This window comes from Apaloderma vittatum, unplaced genomic scaffold, assembly GCF_000703405.1.
Source record: "Apaloderma vittatum isolate BGI_N311 unplaced genomic scaffold, ASM70340v1 scaffold24983, whole genome shotgun sequence".
Lineage (NCBI taxonomy): Eukaryota > Metazoa > Chordata > Aves > Trogoniformes > Trogonidae > Apaloderma > Apaloderma vittatum.
In genome coordinates, this window is record NW_009706765.1 from 1 (window position 1) to 11924 (window position 11924).

General features: G+C 38.1%; 1 protein-coding gene across 2 annotated transcripts; it reads left to right on the forward strand.

Annotated features, from left to right (window-relative positions):
• The first annotated feature begins 175 nt into the window (after positions 1–175).
• Positions 176–10572, forward strand: LYPLA1 (lysophospholipase I). Of its 2 annotated transcripts, XM_009865927.1 has the most exons (8): positions 176–201; positions 3690–3755; positions 5003–5050; positions 5878–5948; positions 6523–6596; positions 8209–8310; positions 8899–9075; positions 10491–10572. In XM_009865927.1, the coding sequence occupies exons 3-8, from the start codon at positions 5010–5012 to the stop codon at positions 10542–10544; spliced, it is 519 nt and encodes a 172-aa protein (XP_009864229.1). In that variant the 5' UTR covers positions 176–201; positions 3690–3755; positions 5003–5009; the 3' UTR covers positions 10545–10572. The 2 variants fall into 2 exon arrangements, with proteins under 2 accessions (XP_009864229.1, XP_009864228.1); XM_009865926.1 differs by lacking the exon at positions 176–201 and having other exon boundaries at positions 3696–3715; positions 10491–10544.
• Positions 10573–11924: the final 1352 nt, after the last annotated feature.

Below are 11924 nucleotides of genomic sequence, written 5' to 3' on the forward strand. Positions count from 1 at the left end.
GCGCCCGCTGATGGCGGCGGGGAGGCCGGGGAGGGGAACAGAATGGAGCCGAGTTTTCCTCCTGAGAAAGTCATGTCGTGCTCCGAGCCCGCGGTACGTGGGCGAGGTGCGTTTAGTGATCCTAACGCTTATGGTTTTTTTGTTTTTTTGTTGTTTTTTTTCCCTTTAGGTCATTTTTCTTCATGGACTGGGAGATACTGGGTGTGTATTCTGATCTGTTACATACATAATACAATTTCAAATGTAAGGTTGCATGTTTTAAAAGATTTGAGCAATTAAAAGTTACTTAAGCTTCTTCTTTTGCCCTGAATTGGACGCAGTGGCTAACAACAGTTAAAACTTCATGTATGGTGGAATGATGGTGACAACAGTTCATTTAAAATTTCCTAGCATGAGCCCTTGAAATGTTTTTCAATCACCAAGCCAGTTTGTTCTGAGTGTCAGCCCTGTTTTGTTCTCGAGTCAGACTTTGTGGAAAATTAAGTCTGTGGGTTGATGATCTTTTGCTTTCTTGAGAGTGGGTTCCTGGGTATTCCTGTGCTTGTCTAAATTTAGAGTTCTTTTTTCTTCTCCGGTCTTGTGGATTGCTGGTTCGCTAGTAGGTACGGCTAGTCCATGGGGTTTTTTTCAGTATGTCACACTTACGTTAAAAGCCAGGCTTACTTGATTTATCTGAGCAAACTCTTTAAGTAGTCACCTAATGTCTAAAGATTTCTGGATTTGAAACGTGGTCTTCCTATTCTAGAAGAAACACCCCCAACTGTGAAATACCCTGTTTGCCTTGTTCCTGTTGTTTCTACATTTGCGTGGAAATGGAAAGAGCAGAGAATTTCTGTGAGACATGCCAGGTGTGGTGTGTAGTTTCCATTTGAAGCTTGCTTATGCCAAGATAGAAGCATGTATTGAGGCGATTGAATTAACAAGTTAGGAGTGTGTTGAAACCCTTTTTAGTGGAAGACTTTAAAGGAATTGGCACATGGATACTGAAAATAAGTAGCATAATGCTTTGTGTATTCTCCTCCCCTATGGGCAAAATTGCATAATATATTTTCAAGAACTCTGTTACTTGGAACGTGGATGGTGGCTCTAGGTTGAAACTTGCTATGTTTAAGACATAAACTTTTTCTGAAGAACTGAAAAAAGAAAAAAGTCAGCTGCCAAAATTAAAACTTGTGTAACCTGGACAGTTACTAAGTTAAAAAGAGTCAAGTCCATGCACTTTGCAGTAAGCTACAAGTGGAGACATTTGCTCACATTTGTTGTGCTGACACATCACCACTTCGTTGCGTTATCCCTCTTCCCTTCTGCTGGCAGGAGGCAGCAGTACTGCCTGCATCTTGGCACCAACTGTTCAGCAAGTGATTGCAGAGTCTTTTGAGTCTTTAGAACTTGAGTCCTTGCAAATCAGGTTGATGCTGGGTTTTGGCAAGGGGGAAAAAACCACAGAGATTTGCCTGTAACTTAAGTTGTATTCCTTACACAGATGTGGTATTTCCTTTTTGGTGACAAAGCTAACACACAGTCTCCAGGTTGCAGATGCACCGAGCATACTGGAATGGATGCTATTAACAAGTCATGACACGTTGGCGGGAATACGGTGATTGAGCTGTATTTGTTCCTCTAGTCCACTGACTGATCAGATGAGCTAAAACTGCATTTGACATACTGCCATGTTTTGGTGGGTGGGTTTTTTCCTCCAAAAAAAAAAAGCTGTAGTAGTGACCCAAAAAAGAATTGTCTGAAGAGAACTAATTAAATATTTTATAATTTCCCACAGTTTAAACTGAGCTGTTGTACTTCACATGAATTTTTAAGTTGCTCACTTCAGTTTAGCAACTGTATTTTTCTTACTCTGAGAAGCATCTAACAGAGATTACGTTCTTTTTTTCTCTTAGTTCCTATATAAATGGCACTTAAAGATTGGTACATACTTGTCAAAATCTGAAATAAGGTACAACATAGAGGATTGTTCTAAGGAGTCCGTGTAAATTTGTATACAATGCTACTTTCCAAATTTGCCAAATTAATCTTTATAGCTGGCAAAAAAAGCCTAAATTCTTGCCTAACTAGTTTTTGTCAGTAATACTGTACCCTTAGCTTCTTATTATCTTACTATTTTCTAGCAGCACAAGTATTACGCAAGTAATATTACCCAAGATTTATTAATGATGTGTGTAAAAGCATTGGTAGGAAATATGCCGAGATATGCAGCCAGTTTTCAAATATCTGTGCTGTGTTTGTGTTTGAAATGTCTTTAACTTTAGGTAGCCTACATTAACTTTTCAGGGTGAAGTGAAACTAAACCAAACATGCTCTTAGGGCTTGTCTGCTGTTGCTCTGATTAGTTCAGCTGTGCCACTGGTGAATTTGTTAAAGGTGTTCTCTGCTTAGAGAACAGTTTTCCCGTATCTGGTTTAATATGTGAGTTCGAAATATTGATTAATGAGAAAAATCAGGAAATACAGGTACTACTGAGTGTTCTGGAAAGCCAAGTGCAGGCACAGGCAGTGGTTCTGCACAGAATCAGATTTGGGACTGGCTTGGTTCATGTCTAGATGAGCGCTGGAGTGAATCTTTTGGAGCTGTTTATTTAAATTATGCTTTCCGGTTTTCTTGTTTGTATAAAGATTGATAACTCATCTGCTGTGTGGATCCCATGTTGTTCTGGACATTCATACAGCATGTGCTTGAGATTAAAAAGCTACCTGCAGTCTGAGGGGTTGTTCAGGACAGCCTGAATCTAAGAGCACTCGAGCTGAGCCAAAGTTAATAATTCTGAACTAAAGTGAGTAAGTCTGGTCAGTGAGGTTGGTTCCATGTGCAGTTAGCTTAGCCGTGAGTTTGCTGCTCTCCTATGTGAAGAAATGTGGTTCAGAAAAAGCAACGTGGCTTTGAAAGAAGCTGCAGGAGCAGCAAAGCAGCCTCTGGGCTAGAGTTTCCTGGGAGCAGGATACCTGGTGTTTGTATGTTGTGAAGCCCAAGTTGATAAAGCCAGCCAGATGCAGAGCAGGCTTTGCCCAGAGCCAAAGTGGTATTGCTGCAGCTGTGATAGTCATGTCATAAAATCATAGCATGGCCTGGGTTGTAAGGGACCTTAGAGATCATCTAATGCAACCTCCTTGCCATGGGCAGGGACGCCTCTCAACTAGATCGGGTTACTCAAGGCTTCATCCAACCCGGCCTTGAACACCTCCAGGGAGGGGGCAGCCACAGCTTCTCTGGGCAATTTATTCCGGGGTCTTGCCACCCTTGTACTGAAGATTTTCTTCCTAGGATCCAGTCTAAATCTGTTTAACTTAAATCCATTTCCTCTTGTCCTATTGATGGACCCTCTTGTAAAAAGTCCCTCCTCAGCCTTCCTGTAGCTTCCCTTCAGGATACCCCCAGAGTCTTCTCTTTTCAAGACTGAACAATCCCAATTCCCTCAGCCTGTCCTCATGGCAGAGGTGCTCCAGCCCTCTGCTGGAGATAAGGTCTCCCTGGCTCTGTATATGCAATATATTCAGAGGCAGAACAAAACTTTTAGGTCTAGCACCATATTCATAGTATACTGCAGTTGGTATAAAAATTTTTGAGAAATGTGTTTATATTAATCTAATCCAGCATATTTCATACTTGGTCTGTCCTGATGCACCAAGGTAGAGCTAAGCCAAAACGTAAATGTCATTTAATGTATTTTTTGCCAACAGGCACGGATGGTCAGAAGCACTTGCAGGTATCAGAAGTCCACATGTAAAATACATTTGCCCACATGCGTAAGTTTGTAACTTTTCTTTTGTGACTTTATGTTTTCACTGTATAGAATTGTTTGTTGCCTTTGTTTTCCCAGCAGTCTTAAAAGCCTGTGTCAACAAGTAATTTTTTGTATTTTATTGACCATTAAATATACTTTGTATTAGGTATGTGACTTCTTAAAATGAAGTCTGTGTATAGTAAATGAAATTATGCTGTTACATAGAGCAAGTTTCAAAGATTCCCCGGATATTGATATTTTCCGCAAATGATGCAATTAGAGCTGTCTTTGTGCAATTTGAGAAATGAAATACTTCTGAGCAGGGTCAAGAGTCAGTAAATTAAGCATTAAGATCTATCTAGGATCTTCTTAGTAATAGGAAAACTAAGTATAATCTTAAAGATGTTGACACCAAATTCAGACTGTCTTTTGCTCCAACAGACTTGGGAGATGTGGAGCAGGGATGACAGGGAGATAAGTAAGCAGTGTTTTGAGGTATTACTGAGTACTGGGCTGTGATTTATTTGTTTATTTTACCACATGGCCGCACTTTGCTGAGACATTCAAAAAGAGCTTAGCAATATCTGCTGCTCTCTTTGCTTGCCCTTTGTCTTCTTTCAGTCTTTCCCCACAGAACTTACAGTTCTCAGTTTCCGTAGATTAAAACTGTAGCCAGATTTGATCCATGGCATGGTCCACTGGAGTTGTTTTGGTACGTTTGAAAAGATGCCATAGAGCAGCATAAGGGTGGGAATGAGTTCTGCAGCAAAGGCAGATGCTGCTGTTGGGAGAGACACATGTGGCTGGACTCAAACCCACCATGGTGCTGTGTTTGACTGCTCCCTTAGGTTTGCTGGTGCTGCTGTAGAAGTGCCTTCATCTGCTGAGCGCATGTATGGAACTGCAATAAGTAACTGCTACGTAGAAATAATCTAATGAGATATATATACGTATATATATGAATATAAAATATATATAATAAGAATGTGATACACATGCACTCACACACAGAGACATATATATAAAGCAGCCTGTTGATGTTTTGCTTGCTCTCCACAGAGGGTGATAATTCAGTCCTTAATATTAAATGTGATTGAGCTGGCAGGTTTCAAGAGAGATTTCTCAAAGAGACGCTGCAAAGTAGCTAATGTTAATTAGGGTTTAAAAGTATAACAGAAGTAGGATTATGTAGTGTCTTGATGTAACTGCATCTGCTTCGTTAAATTTCAATGCATATCTTACGTCAGCGGCATTTGTTCTCATTTCTAGGCCAGTTATGCCCGTTTCTTTGAACATGAACATGGCTATGCCATCATGGTAAGTATTTGTTTAATTGCAGGCAATTCTAATCCAAAGTTATCCAGGAGTTTTAACTCATTGTTCTTCATTAAAAATCATGAACAATCTGTTTGGCTGATTTTAATCACATCTAAGTATAAAAGACTTTTTGCTTTAGAGCTGTTCTTATAAAAGGCTTACACGACTATACTAATTCTCCTTGTGTACCTGTGGTAATGATTATTCCTCAGGATCAATCTGTATGTCTTAAAGTACAAATCCCACTTTATTTTGCAAGTATAGTATGTAATGTGTATGAATTCAGTCAGTAGTTTTAGGGACTTGTAGTGGAAGTATTATTGCTACCAATGAGTAGTATTTGCTGGGTCAGTAGGAAGTCTAGAAGCTGTTCTTTAGAACATCCATTCGAAATAGAGAACAAGAAAAATGCAGTAGATTTCCATGGTCTGAAAACAGTCCTCTTCAGTTTTGTTTTTTTTTTTTTTCCTCAAGTAACTTGTATTTGGTTTTCCTATATTTCTTCAAACAGTATATTAATTTTGTACACACAACTGCTAAGTTGAAATTTCTGCTGGTATTTTTGCAACAAATATCAAAATTGAACTGCTTAATCTTCAGTAAATTACAGAAGATACCAAAACTCAGAAAAGCGTTGTGGACTAGATCTAGCCTTTTGGCAACATTCACAGATTGTCCACTATTTCACGTAATCTATAGGTGGTTGGTACAAAATAATATGTCAGATAGTGCTGTTATCTGGAAAGTATCCCAATTTTACTGTCTATGTTTTAAGGAAGTGGAATGGATGCTCTAATGAGTAATGCTCTTGTTGATATTTTTGTAAGGTTTGATATCATTGGACTTTCTCCAGATTCACAGGAAGATGAAGCTGGGATCAAGCAGGCAGCAGAGAATGGTATGCTTAGGAATACTTTTTACTTCTTAAAAGTACTTCCATGTATTCTTAAAAATGAATTATCAGTCTGAAACAGATTTTCCTAAACCAGAATTATTATGAAAAGTACTATGAGTATATTAACATTATTGCTGTTCAAAATTTTTCTAAGTGCTGAGGTTGTTTTGTGGTGTTTTTTCTTAAACTTCCTGAGTAAGTAGAGTAATTCATCAGTACAAACACTTCATACTCTCAATGTACATGGGAGCTAGTGTAGTGTTTTGTTTTTTTTAAAGAGCTTCTGGGCGTCACAGCAGGTTAGAGCTGTACAAGCATCCACATGTAATGCTGGATAGAGGAGGATACCTTCTTCCTGGCAGTGGCGCTATTGCAAGACTTACTTGCATGTTTTTCTCTCTGGAAATGGCACTGAAATTTCTGATCATGCTCTAGATCTGATATTTTTTAATGTCTAGCAGGCTAGATTTTCCTTTCACTAGCTTTTAGTTGACATTAGGGAGAAGGTCTCTTTCCTCTTCTAGACTTTTTACAGGATGGACTGATTTTTAACTACTTGTCTTTATTTGTGTTGCAGTTAAAGCACTGATAGATCAAGAAGTGAAAAATGGAATTCCTTCCAATAGAATTATTCTAGGAGGCTTTTCTCAGGTAAGGTATGGTTGGAAAGAACTGTGTCTTTTTCTAGGGTAGTAGCCTAGCTTTCCTAAATGGGAAATCCAGACACTTGAATTGAAAAGAGCTGATATTAGATGCTTCTAAAATTTTAAGATGTCACTTTGCCTTAACAAGTGAGATACTTCAGTTTTATGCAAGTAATTACTGTTCACTGGAAAATGAACATGCACATGGAAAAAAATAATAAGATTAATAGTCTATTTAAAGTCTTTATGCATGTAACTTACATAGCTTTGCTTGGAAACATTGCTAGCATTTTTAATTTAACTTTAATTTGATAGATATTTGATTGTCTGGATTTACTTGGGAAATTCTTCCCTTTCTGCTGTTTTGTCAATTGACAAGGGTCTGCAGAAAGGACACAGACACCAACAAAAGAGTAGGCTTATCTCACTGTCTATTTTAAGGTATTACAAGAATAAGGCAACGCACTTAGTTGAAACAATAAGCTTATTATATTCTAGTTTTAAGGAGCAAGGAGAATAAACAGGGTAATGCACCTATTCGTTACTACCTAAGGTTAAGGACAGTGATTAAGAAAGATACCTCACCGTTTGCCCTCAGGCTTTACCATCATCCAGATCCGCAGACACTGGGGAGCCCCTGTTGCAGCGAGGATTTGGAGCACCTGTCCCAGCAATTGGGAAGCCCTACACAATGCATCTACTCATGGGGGAGATCTCCAAAGTCGCTGCAAGAGGGTCCAGGTCATCTACTGTTGGATAAACAACCTTACATAACTTCAAATATGGGAACATCATGTCATCCTCCTTGTTGAATTCCACCCAAAGCCTGGCCAGGACTAAAGGAGGAATGCAAGGGAGTTTCTCTGTCTAAGTTGGTCCAAGGGAATCTCTTTATCTAATTTGGTCCAAGGGAGTTTCTTTACCTATTTGGGCTTTAATCATATTTCTCAACAAGGCCAGAGTTCTGGTCTCATGGTCTTGTAACATGCCTCTAGATAAAGAGCGAGCATTCTGCTGGTTACCGCTGAACAGTAAGCATTACAGCAAAACTTTATAGATTGGCATCAGAGTATATATATATTTATACTAAAATAGATTAGTAATACATTACATATGCAATTGATACTATGTGCAATTAATACTCCATATATTAGATATATTGTTGCGTTGTGAAGTTCATCTGTAGGTCAACTTTAGCTCAGGGTCTACTGGTCAGGCCCCAGCACTTCATGTACTTGTAAGATGTCTATATTAGGGATGTTAATAGATTAATTGATCCGTACACCAACTCCACCAGTCTACGTGACGGTAAATTAAAATATTAAAATATTAAAGTAGTGATAATACTGCCAGGAGTGATAGTGCCTTGTATCATATTTTGTGGTTTTTTTCTTTCCCAGCTGTTAGTTACAATAAATGTACTGATTTACTTCTGAATTCATCACATGGACTTGGGGGAAGGGAAAGCAAAGCAGATGTACAGGAATAGTAGTGTTGGTTCTAAGGAAGAATAGATTGAAATAGAAAAAGACTTTTAAAGGAGAAACCAAAGATGCCAAAAGAAGCATTAAAAGGAACACGACCATCACCATTCTAATACTTATGTCTGTTTGTCTTAGGGAGGTGCTTTGTCGTTGTACACAGCTCTTACAACCCAACAGAAATTAGCAGGTGTTGTAGCCCTCAGCTGCTGGCTTCCTCTACGGGCTTCTTTTCCTCAGGTATTTATATTTCTTTCCTACGCTAGTTTGGACTTACTTAGGGAATGAGTATATCTGAAAATTTTATCTTGTACAGGAATTAGTGGCCATCTTCATTGCTGAGTATTGACAGTTATTTGATAACTCAGAAGTTTTTAAGATAGGGCCCTGGAGTTTTAGTTTGGCAGGTAGAGAAACTAAGGCAATACACAGTAGCTATCTGTGCTTAAAATGAGATTCTTAGGAAACTTAAAGGATACAGCAAATTTTCCTTGAAGATAAATTTTCTGTTTGCTATCTTATTAAAGACTAGGTATTTAAACAAAGTACCAGAGTTTTTATTTGACTGGAAGTATGCTCTTCTGTTCTGAAATTATTGCCAAAATTATATTTGCACTCTTTTGAGCTTAATGTGTTGTCAGGCGCAGAGTTTACTTCATAAGGAACTTGGAGATTATACACTGTGATTTTTTTTTTCCTTCAGAATTCAACTCACTTGTCATGGCACAGGACGTGGTGCCATGGGGTTATTTTTTTCTTGAAGATGTTAGCCTTGCCTCCTCTCACTGTCTCTTCTTCTCATCCCTCCTCTAATTCCACCTTTAACAGGGCCCTATCAGTGGTGTCAACAAGGAGATTGCTGTTCTTCAGTGCCATGGGGACTGTGACCCGTTGGTTCCTTTAATGTTCGGTTCTCTTACTGTTGAGAAGCTAAAGAGTATGATAAATCCAGCCAACGTAACTTTCAGGACTTACTCTGGCATGATGCATAGCTCATGTATTGAGGTAATTTTCTTAATACGCAGTGTTTTAGCTGGGTATGATTATTTTTTTTCCCTCAAAACAAACATTGGGTGTGGAGAGAGGTTGTGTTGGGTTTTGTTTGGTGGATTGGTTTTGGTTATTTGTTGTTGTTTGTTTCTTTTTTTTTTTTAATAACAGGTGCTTGATGCTACTAACTTATTTTACTGAGTAACTGACTGCTTGGCTGAAAAAGCATCCAAGGCAGAAGTCTCTATGACTAGTGGGAGCTTTCTCATAAGATTGTATTTTTGGGACTAGTCTATTTGGTCTATAAATGCTTTTTTTTCCCCCTAATTTTTATTACTTATTTACGGAAAAACCCCTACGGAATTGGAAGGCAGACTCTCACAGCCTATTGGCTGGTATTTTGGAGAGAAGAATCTTCCTAGTTCAATGCATGGAGACATGGAAGGAATGGAGAAGGGAGGGTTGACGCTATGGAAGTGGCAGCTTCAGATCCTGTATTTATGGTTGTGGCTAAGCAGGTCGCTGAGCTGATGTAATGGCTCGCTGCTGCCAAAAAGTAGTGGACTAGTTCCCTCTGCTAGTGACCTTGTGGCCCTCTCTTCTTTCTTGAACCAGCTCTTGAGCTGATGAGAAACTTCTTCGAACCATTTGAACTTGCTAAAATGGCAAAAGCTGCTGGCTTCAGTTTTTGCAGCAGTAGCGATCCAAAGTGTCAGAACGCACACAGAGTAAATGGTAAGAGCAAGGAACAGGAGAGGAGTCAAGGACCAAGTCTTCCACTTGTTAGCAGCAGTAACTTTATTATTGGCTTGCTGCATCTTGTGGGAACTTAAATAACCTTTCTGGGACCTTTGCACAGTCGTATTGCTTGTAGGCAGTAGTAGCACTGGTATATATGAATAACATGCTCTTTCTTACAACATTGACAAAAAAATAGAATTAAATTTATTTTAACATGAATTAGTGTCTCGGTCTAGTTCACTATATTGCTTTTCCTTAGGGAAGGAAGTACCGTGAAGGTGAAACTGAATGGTTAGGAGGAGGAGCTGCTGGCTTTTCGCACTGCTGCTAACTTGGAAAAGTTTAAAGTATACATGAAGCTACAGCCTTAGCTACATTCATACGTAGCCTGGTGCTATTCAGATCACCTGATGATTAATAAGTGTCTTGGCTGCTCAACTTCAGGGAGAGAAAAAAAAGTAGTCTTTGCTCTTTTTTGTATGTTGGCCTCTTCTGAGAGCACAATGCCTTGAAGAGTTACCAGCCTTGACTTGCTGTGTGCAAAGTGGTATGATTTTATCAAGTAAGGAATTACTCAATATTTGTAGCCCAGCTTCTCATTGTAACTGAAATGTTGAAATGTGATTCAGTGTAGCTGAATATATATTAGTAGGGAACTTCAACTAATACGTATTTTTATCTTTAAACAGGAGATGATGGATGTAAAACAGTTCATAGACAAACATCTACCTCCCGTAGACTGAAATGATATGTGAGAAGCCTTCTATATAAATCACCAGCATCAACTGTGGTAGAGTGATAATCTTTTCATATGCCTGATAGGAAGCGTTACTTCTATACCTGCAGTGTTACTACTGTGTTGCAAATTTATACTTAGGATGAGGATTAAATAACACAGATGTACAAGAAATGATAATCTTTTTAGTGTTAATCATCCACTGGTGGGACTTCATGAATGAGGCAGCTATGTAAATGTGCCAGAATGTAACCGAAGCATACTGTTTTAAGATGTCTGATTTTTTTTTTTGATTACAGAATTTTTAACTATTTGTACAGGCAATTCAAAACTGAATTTAAGCAAGCAACGTAAATGTGACTAGTTTAGTTAGACTTGAGACATGATTTGTTCTTAATACTCATTGATAACATTTTAAAACATTTCCTTTATGTAATGGATGCATAAAATAATGCAACATGTAACGTAGTGGGCATATGATGGTAGAATAAATGCTACCAAGGACAAAGCTTTAATTATTAAATCTTAATTGTTACTACCGGTAAGGAGGATTGTTCTTCTATAACGGCTACAAGTCAGCAAAGGTATTTTATGTAAGCCACTTCAGTTTTTAACTGATTTCCTATAGGTAGATATTGCGGAAATTCTAAAGGGACTCATTCTTTGCTAGGCTGTCATTTGTAGGTTATTGTCTTTTGTTTGTTTGTTTTGATTACTATAAACTCATGTCAAATGCTGACTTGGAACAGAATTCTGAAGAAGCACATAGCATTAGTTTGAGTTTCATTTTAAAATTCCTCTTTTCCTACTGAATATTCATTTTGTGCTTTAGACTTTGTAGCTTTCATTTGTGTAGAAATGTTGAGCAATTCCTGCATGTAGTTTTAAATTTTTTTTTGTCTGTTTTCAAATAACACAGCTGTGTAGTTGTGTGTATTGTTGAACTCTCAACTTTAACAAAGACATGGAATAATTTGAATTTTTTTAAATAGAAATCTAAGTGCAGTTGGGATAATAACTTAAACTTTAAATTGATACCACCTAATACTTTTTTTTATCACATGTTGAGGTTTGATCTTTTTTTCTGCAAAAGTACAAAGAATTTTATTTTCAAATATACCATTGTGCATTTCTGTAGATCAGTATAGCCTAGCAATATGAAGACCTACTATGGAAAAAACCTTTAAACCTACAAGATACAGAATGTCTCGTCTTGCAGAACCTTAAAATTCTAGAATGCGCGCTGGGTTATAGAAATTGATGCACACTCGAAGTTTTTGCAGTTGAGAGCCATAATTTACTTCTGGAAATATTGTCGTTTTGTAGAGTTCAGAGACTGTCACCACGCTAAGAATGTTTAAAAATTGCACTACAGGTTTTACTACGT

What these genes read in the sequence shown, in the direction of transcription:
- LYPLA1 (XM_009865926.1), top strand. Translation starts at nt 3,696, where the DNA reads ATGGTCAGAAGCACTTGCAG. An exon ending in TTCTAGGAGGCTTTTCTCAG is followed by an intron (nt 6,597 to 8,208) that starts GTAAGGTATGGT and finishes TGTTTGTCTTAG; the next exon opens with GGAGGTGCTTTGTCGTTGTA. An exon ending in TACGGGCTTCTTTTCCTCAG is followed by an intron (nt 8,311 to 8,898) that starts GTATTTATATTT and finishes CACCTTTAACAG; the next exon opens with GGCCCTATCAGTGGTGTCAA.